The sequence below is a fragment of the Rattus norvegicus genome, chromosome X (genome assembly GCF_021556685.1).
Source record: "Rattus norvegicus strain SHRSP/BbbUtx chromosome X, alternate assembly SHRSP_T2T, whole genome shotgun sequence".
Taxonomy (NCBI): Eukaryota; Metazoa; Chordata; class Mammalia; order Rodentia; family Muridae; genus Rattus; species Rattus norvegicus.
Window position 1 is genome coordinate 113,867,302 of NC_141554.1, and position 19,660 is coordinate 113,886,961.

The 19,660-nt window shown below is 36.1% G+C and overlaps 1 protein-coding gene across 4 annotated transcripts in view; it reads left to right on the forward strand.

The window, feature by feature from the left end:
* Col4a5 (collagen type IV alpha 5 chain) overlaps nt 1-19,660 on the forward strand; it is a 197,757-nt gene that overhangs the window by 90,289 nt on the left and 87,808 nt on the right. For all 4 annotated transcript variants that reach the window (XM_087600278.1, XM_087600280.1, NM_001426996.1 and 1 more), the window contains 8 exon segments: nt 6,203-6,292; nt 10,862-10,906; nt 12,878-12,922; nt 13,005-13,067; nt 15,539-15,592; nt 15,937-15,963; nt 18,078-18,158; nt 19,449-19,511. In XM_087600278.1, the coding sequence (XP_087456404.1) occupies nt 6,203-6,292; nt 10,862-10,906; nt 12,878-12,922; nt 13,005-13,067; nt 15,539-15,592; nt 15,937-15,963; nt 18,078-18,158; nt 19,449-19,511 (468 nt within the window).

Sequence of the window (19,660 nt, forward strand, 5' to 3'; positions counted from 1 at the left end):
CAATGGACTCAATTCCCCAATAAAAAGATATAGACTAACAGACTGGATATGTAAAGAGGACCCAGCATTTTGCAGCATTCAGGAAACACACCGCAGAGACAAAGACAAACACAACCTCAGAGTAAATGGCTGGAAAACAACTTTCCAAGCAAAAGGCAAGAATAAACAAGCTGGAGTTGCTATTAAAATAGACTTTCAACCAAAAGTCATCAAAAAAGATAAGGAAGGACACATCATATTCCTCAAAGGAAAAATGCACCAAGATGAACTCTCAATTCTAAATATCTATGCTCCAAATGCAAGGACACCTACATTCATAAAGAAACCTTACTAAAGCTCAAAGCAAATACTGCACCTCACACATTAATAGTAGGAGATTTCAACATCACACTCTCATCAATGGACAGACCATGGAAACAGAAATTAAAGAGAGACATAGAGAGACTAACAGAAGTTATGAACGAAATGGACTTAACAGATATTTACAAAACATTCCATCCTAAAACAAAAGGATATACGTTCTTCTCAGCACCTCATGGAACCTTTTCCAAAATTGACCATATAATTGGTCACAAAACAGGCCTTAACAGATACAGGAAGATAGAAATAATCCCATACATCCTATCAGAACACCACGGAATAAGGCTGGTCTTCAATAGCAACAATAACGACAGATAGCCCACATATACATGGTAGTTGAATAACACTCTACACAATGACAACTTCGCCAAGGGAGAAATAAAGAAAGAAATTAAAGACTTCTTAGAATTTAATGAAAATGAAGATACAATATACCCAAACTCATGGGACACAATGAAAGCAGTGCTAAGAGGAAAACTCATAGCTCTGAATGACCGGAAAAAGAAACAAGAGAGAGCATATGTCAGCAGCTTGACAACACACCTAAAAGCTCTAGAACAAAAAGAAGCAAATACACCCAGGAGGAGTAGAAGGCAGGAAATAATCAAACCCAGGGCTGAAATCAACCAAGGACAAACAATAAGGACTATACAAAGAATCAGCAAAACCAGGAGCTGGTTCTTTGAGAAAATCAACAAGACAGATAAACCCTTAGCCAGACCAACCAAGGGTCACAGAGAGTGTATTCAAATGAACAAAATCAGAAATAAAAAGGGAGACATAACAACAGAATCTGAGAAAATGAAAAACAAAACAAAACATCAGATCCTACTACAAAAGCCTATATTCAACAAAACTGGAAAATCTGGAGGAAATGGACAATTTTCTAGACAGATACCAGGTACCAAAGTTAAATCAGGAACAAATAAAACATCTAAACAACCCCTTAACTCCTAAAGAAATCAAAGCAATTATTAAAAGTCTCCCAACCAAAAAGATCCCAGAACCAGATGGGTTTAGTGCAGAATTCTATCAGACCTTCATAGAAGACCTTATATCAGTACAGTCCAAAGCAATTCCACAAAATAGAAATAGAGGAAGCACTACCAAATTCCTTCTATGCAGCCACAAATGCTCTTATACCTAAACCACACAAAGACCCAACAAAGAAAGAGAACTTCAGACCAATTTCCCTTATGAATATTGACACAAACATACTGAATAAAATGCTTGCAAACCAAATCCAAAACCACATCAAAACGATCATCTAACATGATCAAGTAGGCTTCATCTCAGAGATGCAGGCATGGCTTAATATACAGAAATTCATCAACATAATCCACTATATAAACAAACTCAAAGATAAGAACCACATGATCATTTCATTAGATGTTGAGAAAGCATTTGACAAAATTCAACACCCCTTCATGATAATAGTCCTGGAAATGTCAGGAATTTAAGGACCATATCTAAACATAGTAAAAGCAATATACAGCAAACCAGTAGCTAACATCAAAATAGATGGAGAGAAACTTGAAGCAATCCCAGTAAAATCAGGGACTAGACAAAGCTGACCTTTCTCTCCCTACTTATTCAATATAGTTCTTGAAGTTCTAGCCAAAGCAATCAGACAACAAAAGGAGGTCAAAGGGATACAGATTGGAAGGGAAGAAGTCAAAATATGACTATTTGCAGATGATATGATAGTATATTTAAGTGATCCCAAAAGTTCCACCAGAGGACTACTAAGCCTGATAAACAACTTCAGCCAAGTGGCTGGTTATAAAATTAACTCAAATAAATCAGTAGCCTTCCTCTACTCAAAAGATAAACAGGCTGAGAAAGAAATTAGGGAAATGACACCTTTAACAATAGTCTCAAATAATATAAAATACCTTGGTGTGACTTTAACCAAGCAAGTGAAAGAACTGTATGACAAGAACTTCAAGTCTCTGAAGAAAGAAATTGAAGAAGATCTCAGAAGATGGAAAGATCTCCCATGCTCATGGATTGGCAGGATTAATATAGTAAAAATGGCCATATTGCCAAAAGCAATCTACAGATTCAATGCAATCCCCATTAAAATTCCTACTCAATTCTTTATAGAGATAATAAGAGCAATTTGCAAATTCATTTGGAATAACAAAAAACCCAGGATAGTGAAAACTATCCTCAACAATAAAAAAAAAACTTCTAGGGGAATCAACATCCTTGACCTCAAGCAGTATTACAGAGCAATAGTTATAAATATTGTATGGTATTGTTATAGAGACAGGCAGATAGATCAGTGGAACAGAACTGAAGACCCAGAAATGAACCCACACACCTATGATCACTTGACTTTTGACAAAGGAGCCAAAACCATCCAATGGAAGAAAGATAGCATTTTCAACAAATGGTGCTGGTTCAAGTTGAGGTCAGCATGTAGAAGAATGCTAATTGATCCATTCTTATCACCCTGTACAAACTTAAGTCCAAGTGGATCAAGGACCTCCACATCAAACCATATACACTCAAACTAATAGAAAAAAGTGGAGAAGAGTCTCAAACACATGGGCACTGGGGACAATTTCCTGAACAAAACACCAATGGCTTAAGCTCTAAGATTAAGAATTGACCAATGGGACCTCATAAAACTGCAAAGCTTCTGTAAGGCAAAGGACATTGTGGTTAGGACAAAACGGCAACCAATAGATTGGGAAAAGAACTTTACCAATCCTACAACAGATAGAGGCCTTATATCCAAAATATACAAAGAACTCAAGAAGTTAGAGTGCAGAGAGTCAAATATCCCCATTAAAAATGGGGTACAGAGCTAAACAAAACATTCTCAGCTGACAAATATTGAGTAGCCAAAAAGCACCTAAAGAAATGTTCAACACCCTTAGTCATCAGGGAAATGCAAATCAAAACAACCCTGAGATTCCACCTCACACCAGTCAGAATGGCTAAGATCAAAAGCTCAGTTGACAGCAAATGCTGGCGAGGATGTGGAGAAAGAGGAACACTCCTCCATTGTTGGTGGGATTGCAGACTGGTACAACCATTCTGGAAATCAGTCTGGAGGTTCCTCAGAAAATTGGACATTAAACTACCTGAGGACCCAGCTATACCTCTTTGGGCATATACCCAAAAGATGCCCCAAGATATAACAAAGACACATGTTCCACTATGTTCATAGCAGCATTATTTATAATAGCCAGAAGCTGGAAAGAACCCAGATGCCCTTCAACAGAGGAATGGATACAGAAAATATGGAACATCTACACAATGGAATATTACTCAGCTATCAAAAACAATGATTTTATGAAATTCATAGGCAAATGGATGGAACTGGAAAATATCATCCTGAGTGAGGTAACCAATCACAGAAAAACACACATTGTATGCCCTCTTTGATAAGTGGATATTAGTCCAAATGCTCAAATTACCCTAAATGCATAGAACACATGAAACTCAAGAAGGATGACCAAAATGCGAATGCTTCACTCCTTCTTTAAAAGGGGAACAAGAATACACTTGGCAGGGAATAGGTAGGCAAAGTTTAGAACAGAGGCCAAAAGAACACCCATTCAGAGCCTGCCCCACATATGGCCCATACATATACAGCCACCAAACTAGATAAGATGGATGAAGCAAAGAAGTGTAGGCCGACAGGAACCGGATGTAGATCTCTCCTGAGAGACACAACCAGAATACAGCAAATACAGAGGCGAATGCCAGCAGCAAACCACTGAACTGAGAATAGGACCCCCGTTGAAGGAATCAGAGAAAGAACTCGAAGAGCTTGAAGGGGCTCGAGACCCCATATGTACAACAATGCCAACCAACCAGAGCTTCCAGGGACTAAGCCACTACCTAAAGACTATACATGGACTGACCCTGGACTCTAACCTCATAGGTAGCAATGAATAGACTAGTAAGAGCACCAGTGGAAGGGGAAGCCCTTGGTCCTGCCAAGACTGAACCCCCATTGAACATGATTGTTGGGGGAAGGGCAGTAATGGGGGGAGGATGGGGAGGGGAACACCCATAGAGAAGGGAAGGGGGATGGGTTATGGGGATGTTGGCCCGGAAACCGGGAAGGGGAATAACAATTGAAATGTAAATATGAAATACTCAAGTTAATAAAGATGAAAAAAAAGTCAGGTGACTGCAGATGCTGGTGAGGATGTGGAGAAATAGGAACACTCCTCCATTTTTGGTGGATTGCAAACTGGTACAACCATTCTGAAAATCAGTCTATAGGTTCTTCAGAAAATTGGACATTGCACTACCTGAGTACCCAGCTCTACCTCTCCTGGGCATATACCCAAAAGATGCTCCAACATACAACAAAGACACATGCTCCACTATGTTCATAAGCAGCCTTATTTATAATAGCCAGAAGCTGGAAAGAATCTAGATTCCCTTCAACAGAGGAATGGATTAAAAAAAATGTTACATCTACACAATGGAATACTACTCAGCTGTCCAAAACAATGACTTCATGAAATTCATAGGCAAATGGAATGAACTAGAAAATACCATCCTGAGTGAGGCAACCCACAGAAAAACACACATGGTATGCACTCATTGATCAGTGAATATTAGCCCAAATGCTCGAATTACCCAAGATGGAATCCACAGACCACTGGAAGCTCATGAGGAAGGATGGCCAAATTTCAGATGCTCCCACTCCTTCTTAAAGGAGGAAAATATCCATAGGAAGGGATAGGGTGGCAAAGTTTAGAACAGAGGCTGAAGGAACACCCATTCAGAGCCTGCCCCACATGTGGCCCATACATATACAGCCACCAAAATTAGATAAGATGGATGAAGCTAGAAAATGCATGCTGAAAGGGACTGAATATTGATCTCTCCTGAGAGACACATCCAGGGCATGTCCAATACAGAGTTCAATGCTAGCAGCAAACCACTGAACTGAGAGCAGGATTCCCTTTGTGGAAATTAGAGGATGGATTGAAAGAGCTGAAGGGGCTTGTAACCCCATATGAACAACAATGCCCACCAACCAGAGCTACCAGGGACTAAGCCACTACCCAAAGACTATACATGGACAGACCCAAGGCTCCATCCTCATATGTAGCAGAGAATAGCCTAGTAAGAGCACCAGTGGAAGGGGAAGCCCTGGGTCCTGCCAAGTTGGATCCCCAGTGCAAGGGAATGTGGGGGGGGTAGTAAGGGGGGTAGATTGGGGGAATACCCGTATGTGGGAGGGGGAGGGGACGGATGCCTTATGGACAGGAAATAACATTTGAAATATAAATAAAGAAATATATCTAATTAAAAAAAGAAAGAAAATACACATAGCATACTCTGCACGTTTAACATATACTCTGAATGTCAGCTGAAATCTCAACATGTCACTATTTTGTATTTTGGGAGATATACTGGAACTACATTGGTTTTTCTTTTTACTTTTTCTTCCGTGTGGAACTTGTAGTCAGAGTTTTAATCCTAGTTCTGCTAATAACAGACCATTCAATAATTTGAGATAATAAAGCTCATAAAATTGTCAAATTCCTATTTTTCCTACTTGCTTTCTTTATAATTGAGCGAGGTTAAAGCAGTAGTTATTATATTCTAACTTTATTTAGACTATCTAACTCTGCAAGTAGCAGAATAGTTGTATTTACTACATATAATATATACCTGGGATGATTTGTATTCTTCTTCTCACATTTTACAGACTTGTTCTTGTTAGTAGATTCTGTGGACAAAGAATATCACTATTTTACATTACTTTCATCTGACAGTTGTTTGATCTTTCTGAAACACAACTATGTCTGTGCTTAAAAGTTCACAAACGACCTTCCTTTACATTCTCGTTTAATTACAGGGAGAACGGGGCTTTCCAGGCTTAGAAGGCCATCCAGGTTTACCAGGATTTCCAGGTCCAGAAGGGCCTCCAGGACCTCGGGGACAAAAGGTATTTGTTTCAGTAGCCAATCAACAATAGCAGAGGATTAAACCACCCTAAATTTGAGAGAAGGTATCAAATCAACTAAAAGCTAACTAAATTGTAATGAGAAAATACTGCTTAAATCAAACAACAGAGTGGAAGGAAGTCTTATTAATTTATTAATTTATTAACTCTATTAATTTATCTCAGAATTTATTTTTTAAATATCTTTTCATTGAAATAGATCAATGCATCCCTTCTCTTCTGTCTTTTCCACCTCAAGCTCCTACAAGCTGCCCTCCCTTGAACCCCTCTCTTACTCCCAGACTCTAAAGTTGATATAAAGTATAGATAGATAGATAGATAGATAGATAGATAGATAGATAGATAGATAGATAGATAGATAGAGCGAGCTCTAATCAAGATCAAGGGGCTCATGACTGGGAGAGGTTCTCCTTATCTATAGTCCTTTGTCTAGGAGTAGAACCTCATAAAATTGTCCCATTTCTACATTAACTGTGCATTGATACTGTTGTTGTTCCAGTCCTGAGTGTATGGAGCAGACCTCTTCTGCAGTCATAGATGCAGAAATGTGATACAAAGCTGGGATCCCCCACATACACTGATCTCTGGTTTTTGTCCAGTTGTGTATGGTTTCGTTGTTGTTGCTGTTGTTATGATGTTCTTCATTTGCCATAATGAGAGTTTTTTTGATGAATAATGGTAGCTATACTTATTCAGAAAAAGTGTCTCTTTACCTTAGTGTTACTGTTGTTAAATTTGAACATTATTGTCATATTTAGGTATTTTTCAGGAAGTTGTTTGTTATATATGATTTTTTTGGAATTCTTTTTTAACCTTAAACTTTTACTGGGGAGATGCAAATAAACATCTTCTCCCCCCATATGAGCACCAATGGCAGACCATTTTATGATTTAACCAAAGTTCAAATTATGATGAACAATGAATTTCTTGGACTTCCTAACTTATCATGAATAAGGGATTGCGTACGGAGGTATAGGTGACTGCAAAAGAGCTGTGTCACTACACGGTTCCACCATATCATGGATAATGGTCTCACAGAGGCTGCTGTGGTGTCTCACTTGAATCAGCCTCCTAACTCTATGTACTATGGCATCTCCCTAAGTCACGTGCACAGGTTGGATGCAGGAGGGTCAATAGCTTGAATCTCAGATAAATGTTTCCAGAACCATTTTTCCTCTACCTACTAGGAAGTGTTAAAGTTCAATTATCATTATATCAGGTCTGGCATACACACACACACACACACACACACACACACACACACACACACACACACACATATATATATATATATGTATATATGTATATATATATATATTCTCCATGAATAAGAGTAGCATCTTTATGTGTATGATGAGATAGGGAAGGGGAAGAGATAATAGTGAATTTTGAGACCAAGAAGAGTTTCTTTCAGGTTTTAATGGCTCTTTTGGCTCAGTGCCCTTTTCTGTGTTAGATAGACTGGTAAAATGGTATACGAAAGGTCCAGCTCTATTCACTTGCCTGAAAAGCAAAAAAGTGACCTAATAACATTTTCCCTCTAGCTTCATTATTTCATATTATGATTGTGTACCATATCATTAGGGGATTAAGAGAATCAAAGGATATCACCAGGTAGTCTTCCTAAGAAAGGAGAAAAATTAAATGCTTGGAGGTGTTTTAATATACACCTAGCTATACCAGAAGGTAGGTGTTGTGAGAATGAGGACACAACTGTGAGTAGGAAGTTTTTTTAAGATTCAACAGTAAATGGGTCCTGTGCTAAAATGCACTGAATAGAACATGAACAGTAAGGAAATAGTAAAACTCTAAATGACTGACTACATAGAATTCTGGAAGATGGGCCATTCAACTGAATTTCCCAGGTGCTGTAACACAGCAAGTGGAAGAGTGGCAGTGTGATGCTTGCCACCCAGGAATGGCAAATAAGTAGCACACAGTCACAAACTGAGCATTAATACAGCAACGCAACTACATTCTTTCACTTCTCAACACCCTGGAACTTAAGCAACAATCTTCTGAAAATGGAGTGGGAACACAAATTGATTAATTTTCAGCTATGTTATGGAAATAAGTGCTTTGAAATAGAATGTAATTTGAACCATAGGAAAAAAAGCTGTTTCTCAAATGTGAGTTTATCTGGGAACAGAGCCAGAGTTTCTTGCATATCATGCATATAAAGAGTAAATATTTGTGTTTTATTAAAAGAAGTTACATTACAATTATCTTAAAATAATTTAGCATTAACTGAGAGTCTATAATAACAGTATAATAGTTTATAAAAATGTGCTCATTTGCACATTAAGTTTAGAGAGTAGTCTAACCTTCGCTGCAATTCCTTTTCATTATTTATAGAGTGGGAGGGTGAACTGCTTTCTAAACATTTTTGACTCTACAACTTAACGTGTACTTTTGTGTGATTGGGTGTTTGTATTTTAAAGTAATATATATGTATATATATATATGATTATTCTTCATTGGTATATTACTTTTTATGAACATTTAGGTTTGTAAAATAAACTGGCCAATTACCCCTGTTGTTTAGAGCGTGATACTGAGATGGGATTGTGTGTGTGTATTTATATAAATGCACATTTGTAATGTTGCAAAGGAGTTCTTTGTTAAATAAAATGTGGTTTCTTTTCAATAGATAATATATTCATTTATTCATGATAAATCAATATTAAGAATACAATGAAAAACTCTTTTCCACCTGTGTCCCTAAATACACACCCATACTTTCATATGTTATGCTTATTTTGTGTTTTTCTTATATCAGTATTCTCAAGGTATGTTATTCTATTCATTTAATCTCATTGCATATATAAGCTTAATGTAGAAATTAGTTCCCTACACATGATTATGTAGTTTTTAATGGTTTGCTGCTATAAACCATACTTGCTAAGATGCAAAACTTTGATTAATTCTTTTTGCTTCAATAAGCATGACTTGGTAAGATAAATTATGGGAATATGTGCCCATGTGAGCACATGTGGGTTTTTTTTACACATATTTCCAGATCACAATTTCCCAAACTTATATGGTTTACCTTTGATTTGGCAACAAAGAAGAAGATATATTTCCATACAGCTTCATCTCCATTACTAAGAACATTTTCTATTTGTCATTATGGTAGAAGACTGACCTTTCAATATTCTTTCAATTTTCATTCATTCTTTTATGATTATGAATATGCTGCTCACAGATCAAAGTCTTCTGTGGCTTGTATTTTCATATCATTAGCCCCTTTTCTGGTGATTTGGTGCTTCCATATTTTGCCGAGCTATTTGTTAGAAAGATTAATTCTGTGCACACAGTAGGAGTTATATGATTTTACTGTTTGCCTTTTATTTTCCTAGGCATGTGCAAGAAAATTTATGCATTTCACTAGAACAAACCTTATGCAGTTTGAGGTTATATATTAATTCTCAAAATTTTCTTTCAGTATGTCAATTTATTTTTTACCTGTGTGAATATTCTTGTGAAATGCATCCTGGTGTATGGTTTTTGTTTTAAGATATGCCTTAATCTTTTTCTCCACTCATTTACAATGACATATTCATTATACAATAGTCACCTTTTATTTGTAGTTTCATTTCCCATGATTTTAATCACGTCCTCCATAACTTCTAGCTTTGTAATTTTGTTTCCTGAAGTTCTTTTTTAACCATGCTCCTTGGTCTAACTGGTGCAATGCTCATACCTTTGACATACTCTGCCTTAAGTGGGAAGTCATAACATATTTATTGAACAAGAGATCTTCTAGTTATTTTAACTGGGAATCAGAATTCATTGAATCGTCTCATAAACACATCTGCTTTGGAAAGAGTTCATCATTAAACTTTTTAAAAGGAGACAATTTTATAGGGACTTATAGACTTTGCATTAACAATATCTATGTCCTTGTGGCCAGAACCTGTATATGTACTACCTTAAATCAAACTGTATTAGCTCTCCTTTATTCAAAACTTTAGAGAAAATACATAACCAAAAATTCGGTGAGATAAAATTTAAACTTTTCAGCAATGCAGATGTACGTGACTGAAAATGGGTAGGTAGAATTTGCAAGGAACAGAGAACAGAAGCTGGAAGGGAGAGTTTTTGACTTTACGTTCTTCCAGTAAAATGTGCTTTCTGAAATGGAAAGATAAAAGCTGAAATTCATGAACAGCATGTACATCTGCAGTTTTGGTGTGCTGTAGAAACTGTCTAGATTTTGAGCTTATTTTTTCTTTTCTTATGCACAAATGATTTGGGAAATAGCTGTACTTCTATCTTACCTTCATTTTCTTGTGTGCCTCTTCTATAACATTATGCATGCAACATTTCCTCTTCGTGTCAACAGTCTCCCCAGTAAAATATGGATCTTTCTTGATATTGTTCATATAAAGTATCCATGTCTTGAGTCTTAATCATAAATTGTTTTGGGCTGTATGAAGTTAATACTAAATTTCAGAAAATTTTACAAAAAATATAGGCTAGCTAATGAAAAATTAGTTATTGGATGACTGATTTGAAAGAAAAAGGAACTAAATATATTGTGTTTTTTAGGGTGATGATGGAATTCCAGGGCCACCAGGACCAAAAGGAATCAGAGTAAGCAATATTCAGTGTATGGTAAATGCTTCCTTATTGTCAACAGATAAAACCAAGTGAAATGGTATGAGACAACAAGAAAAAGCTAAACTAATTATCATTGCACACAGACACATATATACATGTATGTTTATATATACATCATGTACAGATACAACATTCTAAGTCTATTTACAATTGCTTATATGTATATGATTTCAAGGATGACCACTTGTTATTGGATAATCCAATATGGCGGCTCATTCCTGGGTATCATCTTGAGAAAGACTTCCGCTCAAGAGTCATTATTCATCTGTAGTTCTGTGTCAAAGGGTGTAGCCCTGTGGACTCTTACCCGTTCGTGTTAGTACATTTTTTCGTAGTCACAACTCAAGGGTAATGTCTATCCTTGTGGGGAATTCAAGGGAGCAGGGCAACTTATCCTATCACTTCCACAGTGGAAAGCCAGGGTCGACATACTTGTGCATTGCTCATTTTCTCTAGTTCAGAATCCCCTTCCCAGTGAAAGATCCTGACCATAATGAAAATGGATCTTCCTACGTCAATTAATGTAACCAAGTTAATCCCCACAGGAATGTCCAGAGGTTGATTCCCTGGTAATTCTAGATGCTGTCAAGTTGACAACTAAAATTAACCATTAGAACTATGGTTCCTTGTCAGCCTGACACCTCAGCACATCACTTTTAAGCCATAACTATCCAAGCTTTGTCCTCACAGGCTCATGACAATTATATGATTTAAAATGCATCCAGTCCAACTTTTAAACTTCCCTTAATACTAAGCCTCTTAACTATGAGATATTATAAAATAAAGCAAAGTATATAATTCAACATAATATTGACACAAAGTAAATATCCCTACTCCAAAATAGAAGTGGGACATATCAAGAAATAATCACTTCAACATAAAACAAAATCAACAGGAGAAAGATCAAATCCTGCAGCTCTAAGGCTAGTGTCTAGGGGTTGTAATGTAATAAAGTGGAGTCCAAAACACTTGCGCAATCCCACACACCTTTAGTTTTGCCACCTACAGCACACATAGATTATTAAGTAGTCTTGCTTTTTTTCCATGCCCAGAGCTTTCCTTAACAGATGTCCCTTGTTCCTGGCATCCCCACTATCTTGGGGTCTCAATGGCAGCTTAAGGTTTACCTTTACAAGTTTTTTAAAATTACAAATACATATAATGTAAGGTTTCAATCAATTGCAGCTATTATGTTTTTGAGATAAGGTCTTACTTTGGAGACCTGGCTAGACTTTACACCCACTGGGATTGTTGATATTAAAGGTCTGCACCACTGTATACATTAGTTATTTGAAAGCCATTTTCTACTACCCTTGATCTGGTAGGAATCTTTTCAAGTTTATTTCTTGTCCATTGTCACTTTAATAGAAGTCATTGATCACCGAGACTGTTTCCTAATTTGTAGTATCTTTTGGGATGGATACATAGAAGTGAATTGCTATATTAAAGGATATGTTGTGTTTCCAGTTTTTGGTAGATAGTTCCAAATTCCCTGTCATAACATTTGAGTCCATGTTCTCACCACAGAGAAAAGTACCAGTTTCCCTATATCCTCACCAACAGAAATAGTTGTCAAGTTGTATTTTACTGATCCAGACAGGAAGATTTAATTGAAAGATGCTTGAGGGTTAGTTACATTAATATCCTCAGAGGGAGATCCATTTGTTGCCCTCTCATCTCCTAGTAAATTCATTATTTACAAACCTGAAAGAATTTTATCTGTAAAGACAGACATTTCATCTATTACTTTGCTTGCTGCTACTAACTGTAATGAAGAAAATGTGCTTGCAAACAGGAGTCTCTAGTTTTCTGTAAAAGGAATTTTACAAACAACTCTGTGAAAACAGAGTGTTTCTAGTTACTAAACCAACAGTGACTGGTAACAGCAAGGCACATTTTGTAATAGCTTTGTCACTGGATCAAGGGATTTATTTATTTTTATAGGGTCCTCCTGGACTTCCTGGATTTCCAGGGACACCAGGCCTTCCTGTAAGTATGGTTTTCATTATTTTAAAACCCCCTAAGTAGTAATCTAAGAAATATTATAAGTGTGTTATATGCCTTTTCAAAGGGGATGCCAGGCCACGATGGGGCTCCAGGACCTCAAGGTATCCCTGGATGCAATGGAACCAAGGTGAGGATTTTTGAACTTAATTGTGAGCAGATTGTTGATCAAAGTCTAAAAACGAGACAGAGTAGCATTGCATTGAAGACAACATTTTCAGTATATTAAATTTCAGTAATTTCTTTAAGCCTGTCTAACTAGTGAGGGTAGTGTACTGGATTACAGGTTATTTTAAAAACATCTTTGTGCAAAGTATTATGAATATTAAAAGTGACTTAGGATTTATGTCTTTCACATAGTATAGAAGTCGTTGTGAGTAATATCTTGGTAATATCTTACTAATGTTGATTTTAAAAATAGGTGGTCTTTAAATTTTTGAATACTTCACATTTTAAGCTAAAACGAAAATATTGTGTGTTATTGATGCTGTGGAGGAAGGAGCCCATGTATACCACAGAACACACATGGAGTTCAAAGTACAGCTTGTGGGTCTTTATCTCTTTCCACCATGCGGGATACGGGTATCAAATTCAGATTGTCAGCACTTTGGCAACAGGTACCTTTATCTACTGAACCATCTCCGTGATTCGATTCTTGCCTTATTTTTTTTTAACTGCCTAAACTGTCACTGTGAAAGCTCCAAGTTTTTTTTCATCAACAAAAATGATGCACTTAACGAGTAAAAAAATACAAAGCTTTAGATAATGGCACTTTTCTTGTTTGGAGTTAACAATTTAACATTGGTATACAGCAATAGATGAGAAAAATGTGTAAAATGATATTTTGTAGCATCCTTCTTATTCCTACTTTTTTCCTTTCTTAAGTAAATGCACGATTTGTGTTTATCCTCTTAGCATTTTATGTTTTCTGCATAAGATTCTAATAAACTAGATCTACCCTATACTTTTAAATTAATGTCATAGCCCAGATTTTAACATTAGGGTATACGCTTTAATTAAATTCTTGCAATACAATGAACATGCTTTCTGAGAATTTTAAAAATATACATAATATCAAAACAATACTTTTAGATCCAGTATTTCCTAGGTCTCAGTAAGCCTTGCCAACAACAAATTTTTTTTTCTTAACACAGAGTCCCACTATGTAGCTCTGGCTAGCCTCGCACTCAGAAATCCACTGGCCTCTACCTCCCAAGTTCTGGGACTAAATGTGCACCATGCCTGCTGCAACAATTACGATTTTTAATGTGTAGATTTTTTAAGGCAAATATCCAGATTTGAGAAATTTATTTACATTCTTCATTCTAGCTCAGGCAGTCTTTGATGACTGGGCCAAAAGGCAATTTGTTTGTATAACACATTTCACAAGAAAATGAATGTTTTTGTTCCTATTCTGGAGACATAGCTATGTTTTACTTTCTTTTCTTTCAGGTGTGTGTGTGTGTGTGTGTGTGTGTGTGTGTGTGTGTGTGTGTGTGTGTATGTGTGTGTGTGTGTGTGTGCACTTGGTGCATGTGCATGCATGTGTGTTTTGCCAGCATGCCAACAAGAGAACTAGTATTCAAAGATTTAGGAAACCAAATGCATATGCAGACATATTTATGATGAAAGGTATTTTTTCCACAAAGGGTCCCTTTCATATATCTAACAATTAATTTATATCTTAAGTATCATTTATGTCAGAGTTTTATATAAATTAAATAATTTCATTGTACATATGGCCTGATTAAAAGTTCTTTACTCTTGTCACTAGCTATGTATGTAAAATATGAATCCCAATGTTGTGTCCACAGTGTATGGCTTCTTTTTTCTAATGTCTTCTAAACTTGAAGTGCAGGGTACGTCCTTTCTCTTTGGACTTATTTTTCTATGTATAAAAGGTGATGCAGAGGAAGCCATTAAATAATGACTCAAAAGCCCAGAGGGATAGTAATTTTGTCCTTTTAAATCTCTGACAGGTTTGTTTCTAGAATTGTTATAACATACATAGGCTTTTGAAAAGAATTTGCACTAATGTTCTTCTGTCTCAATTTTACATATTGTTTTCCAAACCAAATGTCTATGTTGCTACTATGAAAAAAATCAGGTACCTAAGAAATCTAATGGCCTGCAATTTTCAGAAAATGTTGTTACTGTCTTCTTGGTGCTATTAATAGCCTTGTTCCTTGCCATCTTTTTCTTTTTGTGAAAAATAATTTGAAATAGTTTACAATGAGCGGAAAGTGAAATGGTAAGCTTGAAATAAGAATTTGTACAGCACATAGTCAGGAAATTGCAGCAAATCATTAATGATTAAATGTGATGATTATCAGAAATCTGTGGTGTGATGATCTCAAAATAGACTTTTCAAAAGAATTGACAGCGGTACTCTTTTCCCCTTAGATTTGATTGGGTAGATGAGTAGGAATCAAAATGTTTGGCTTGGTAGGTTGAATTGCTATGGCTAGTTGCTTCTGAAGTAATTGGAAAGTGGATGCTAAGGACATTTTGGTGATGTGGTATGTTTTAAATGAAACCATTGTGTGTCAAACATTGCTCACTGCTTCTTCTTTCTCTACGCTCTTCCTTTCTAACTCCCAGGGAGAACGCGGATTTCCAGGCAGTCCAGGCTTTCCCGGTTTACAAGGACCTCCAGTAAGTTGGAAAGTTCAGGACTTTTTAAAATGAATTCAAGAAGTAACAGAACAGAGAAGATGAGAATGGAGAGTTCACGCAAATGTAACAGTGTCACATATTTAAAGTAGCAGACTAGAGAATTTCAAAGATGAAATGGCAAAAAGGCTTCCTGCTGATTAAAGCCAAGGATTCTGTGATGACTAACATAAATTTTACCTATAAAATCATGAAATATTCTGATGTGACCCTATAAAAATTTATTCATATTGTTCTTTTTTATGTTATATTCATGTGTACATCATGTGATCTTTTGTTTATTCTTTCCAATTTACATAAAATTTCCTTCTTTCTTTTAATAATAGGGACCACCTGGGATCCCAGGTATGAAGGTAAGCATCACATGCTAAGAAGATAAGCAGTTTGAATAAAATATGTAGAATGTCTACAACTGCAATAGAATAGTAACTATAAGTTCTTCCTCCAAATGGATACCATGAAGAGTATTTAAGCACTATACTATGTCATTTTATATTTGTTGTAATTCTTGAAAAATGTGTGTGTTATGCTCAGTTCTCTCTTTCCTGACACATTCGTGCCTTATCTGAATGTATTTTGATAGAACTGACTGCTGGTTCTCTCTAGATATATTCTTTATCCTTGATTTCTGTAATACTCTAGTCTCCTACTATTTCTTCTGCATCTAATAGTACTTCACTCTCCAGTACAAGTTCATTCTGTTCTATCCAGCAGCCGTTAATACTCTTGCTTCTCTTCTATGCCAGGCAATATTAATAATGTTCAAGGTATTTATTGCTGTCTATGTAGTTACTGGCCATCTACATTTAAAACTTCAAAATAGATTTTTTTCTGAGTTCAAAATTATGCGTTCCTCAGCCTTTTGAAAAATCTCTGCTCAAATCCCTCCCAGATGCTCAGATTAACATGTCAGAAACTAACCTTCAAAGAACCTTGCCCAATCCATTGAATACCCATACACACACACACACACACACACACACACACACACACACACACACACACATATAGTTTGTGACGCTATACACTACATGACTTTAAAATTATATATTTATTAATTCTTAGAAACATTCACACACTCAACATATTTATTCTGTCTAGCCCCCACTCCTTCCGGTCCATCCCTACCCACAGAGGCATGATTACCTGTCAGGAGCCATGCCCTTAAAGAAAATTGACCTTTAATCATCCAGACACCATCTGTTGTCACTAACTTCTCATCTAGTGGATGGGGTCTCATAAGACCCACCTCCTTCAATGCTACAATGATGACCTAATCATTCTTGTGCAGGCAACCACAGCTACTGTGAATTCCATTATGTCCTGAACACATGATTTTGCCCTAGTCCTACCTAACCTTTGGCACTTACAATTTTTCTGCTCCCTTTTCCATGAAGTTCCCTAAATCTTGGGAGCACGAATGTGATGCAATGTCCCCATTAAGACTCAGCATACCACTGACACTCGTTCTCTGTACTTTGATCAGTTCTGACTTGCTACATTAACCATTGTCCACCACAAAGAGACACTTCTCTCATGAGATCTAAAGTTTGAACTGGTAAGATCTAATGGTTAGAGAGCTATGAATTTAGGGGGCACTTTGATACTATGGGACTAGATACACACCCTGGAACCAATGAGCTTCCTAGCAATGGATTCTTGGTCAGACTTACACCAGTCAAGAATTTCTCCTGTGAAGTGGGCCTTCAAACCAATCACAGAGCAGTCGAATACCTCTATAACACAATGCCACTTACCTATGAGCATATCTTACCATGCTGGTCATTGTTGTACTGATAGCCTTATCTTAAGACATTTTTCCCTTTGATCACTAGTACCACTGGTCTGAATTCAGCTCATTTGAGAATTTAAATTTTCTATTATTCTTTATGGAAGACTTCACGAATGCTAGATAAGCACTCTACCACTGGGTCATTGCAGCTTCTAGTCACTGGTAGGAACTGATGCTTATTCTTCAGACTGCGATTTACATACTCTTTTCACATTACTCTAGTATGACTGCCTAGCTAATCTCTGTATTATGTATCACTCACTTTGCCATTTTGCTTCATTTTCTAGACTGTAACAGAACATGCTACCATCTTGTTTACTTGCTATGTTTTATGTTTCTCCATTATGTTTTTAGCCTCAGGAGAAAAGAGTCTCTACTTCTTTATTACTAAGTGTCCAGAGCCTAACCCAATGTTCTACAAATACTTTATATCTAATGCATATTTTTAATTGATGAATAACTGAGTGCCACAAACTCCTAATATACTACTCTACTTTGGTATACCATGGATACTTCTTAATTTATATTTCAAAGGTAAATTTGTTCATGAAAGTACTAGTGTGCTTAATCTTTCATTGTATTTATGTACTAATAACTCTCAGAATATTTTTTTTACCTTCTGGCTGTTTCTCAGGTATAATAATGATTATAACTTAGACTGTTGGTTTCTTTTAGGGGGAGCCAGGCAGTATAATCATGTCATCTCTGCCAGGGCCAAAGGGTAATCAAGGATACCCAGGTCCTCCTGGAATACAAGTAAGCATATAGGGTTTTTTTTCTTTATTACATGGTTAAAACAGAGGATCATATAAGTCCTGAACCTTCTATACTCACTGTTGTTGTTTTAGTTATACAAATTATCATCTGAAGTTCTTAAAGTCTCTATGCATTCCTTCTGTCATAAGGTGAAAGTTTCCACAAGGCATATTTGCTTTATTTTATCTACGTATCCGGTGTCTGTGGGTATTTGTGTATGTGGCAACAGAGATTTGCATCAAAAATGACTTCCTACATTATTCTTATGCTATATAGGGAGCAGTAGAGTCCACTATAAATGTTTTTTACAATGAAAATCATTGATCTCTCTTTTAAGATATTAAAAATGCCATTTATAACAGTATCAATTATACATGACATCTGAGCATACTTTGAAGGTTGAAGGAATGCAATTTATGCATGGTAAACATCAAATGTAATCTTACAAAAAGATTGTGTTAGTTTATAGATAATATACAGAGACAGTAATGGCTTTTGAGTATTTATAGATGAGGAAGTCCATTACAGTTTATGAGAATCAATCCCTTTACCAAAAATACAAATCAGGAGGTTTTGCTATTTGATCACCAAGATACAAAGTTGGGGATTCTTTTTTTTTATTTTTCTCATTTTTTATTCTTTACCTGACATTACTAGTCATACTCTTTTGAGTTCATTCAATCTTATCCTCGATTGTTCATATAATTTATTATGAATATTTAAGATAAAAGTATAACATACTATGTACAGAATATATGCTGGTACAACACAAAATGAACACCTATGAACACTTCCAAACCTGACAGAATGTTACAAATAATTTTGAATCAATATTGATGTTACCAGAAAGCCACATCCTTCTAGATTGCCTCTATATATAACTAGCAGCCTGAACAAACTGTTGAAAGTTGCTTTATTCTCTCAACTGTATCAGTTTTCCTTTATAATAGGTGATGGGCATGTAATTTTCTGTGGTGCATCTGCTCTCCTTGGCTTCATTCATATTGTTTTGCTGTAGTTCATTTTTTTCATTTTTCATTATGTATTTATCGCATTTTTGTCTATCACTGCAGAACATACAGCTGCTGAAAGCTGTACCCAATCTCTCTTATTGAGCTACCCTAAAAGCTACTAAGCCCTTCTATTTGTAAAATTTTTAAGTTCTGAAAGTATTTCATGGATATAGACTTATGAAAATAATTGCATGCATTTATTTCTTTATATGATGAGGTAAAGGGTTGGGTTTAGGGGTTTTGTTTTTCATCTTTTTCTTTACTCCATTTATAACAGGGTCCACCTGGTCCCAAGGGTGTATCAGGGCCAAGTGGTCCTCCAGGACCACCAGGTTTAATGGTAAGTTTCTGTAATTATATTTTCCCCTTTGCTATCTGATTCACAGATATGATTACTGATTATATAACTTGAAAGTTAACTTAATTTCAATATTCATGGCTTTAATTTTGTTATTTATCAATGGCTCTATTATGGCAAAGAGTCCATTT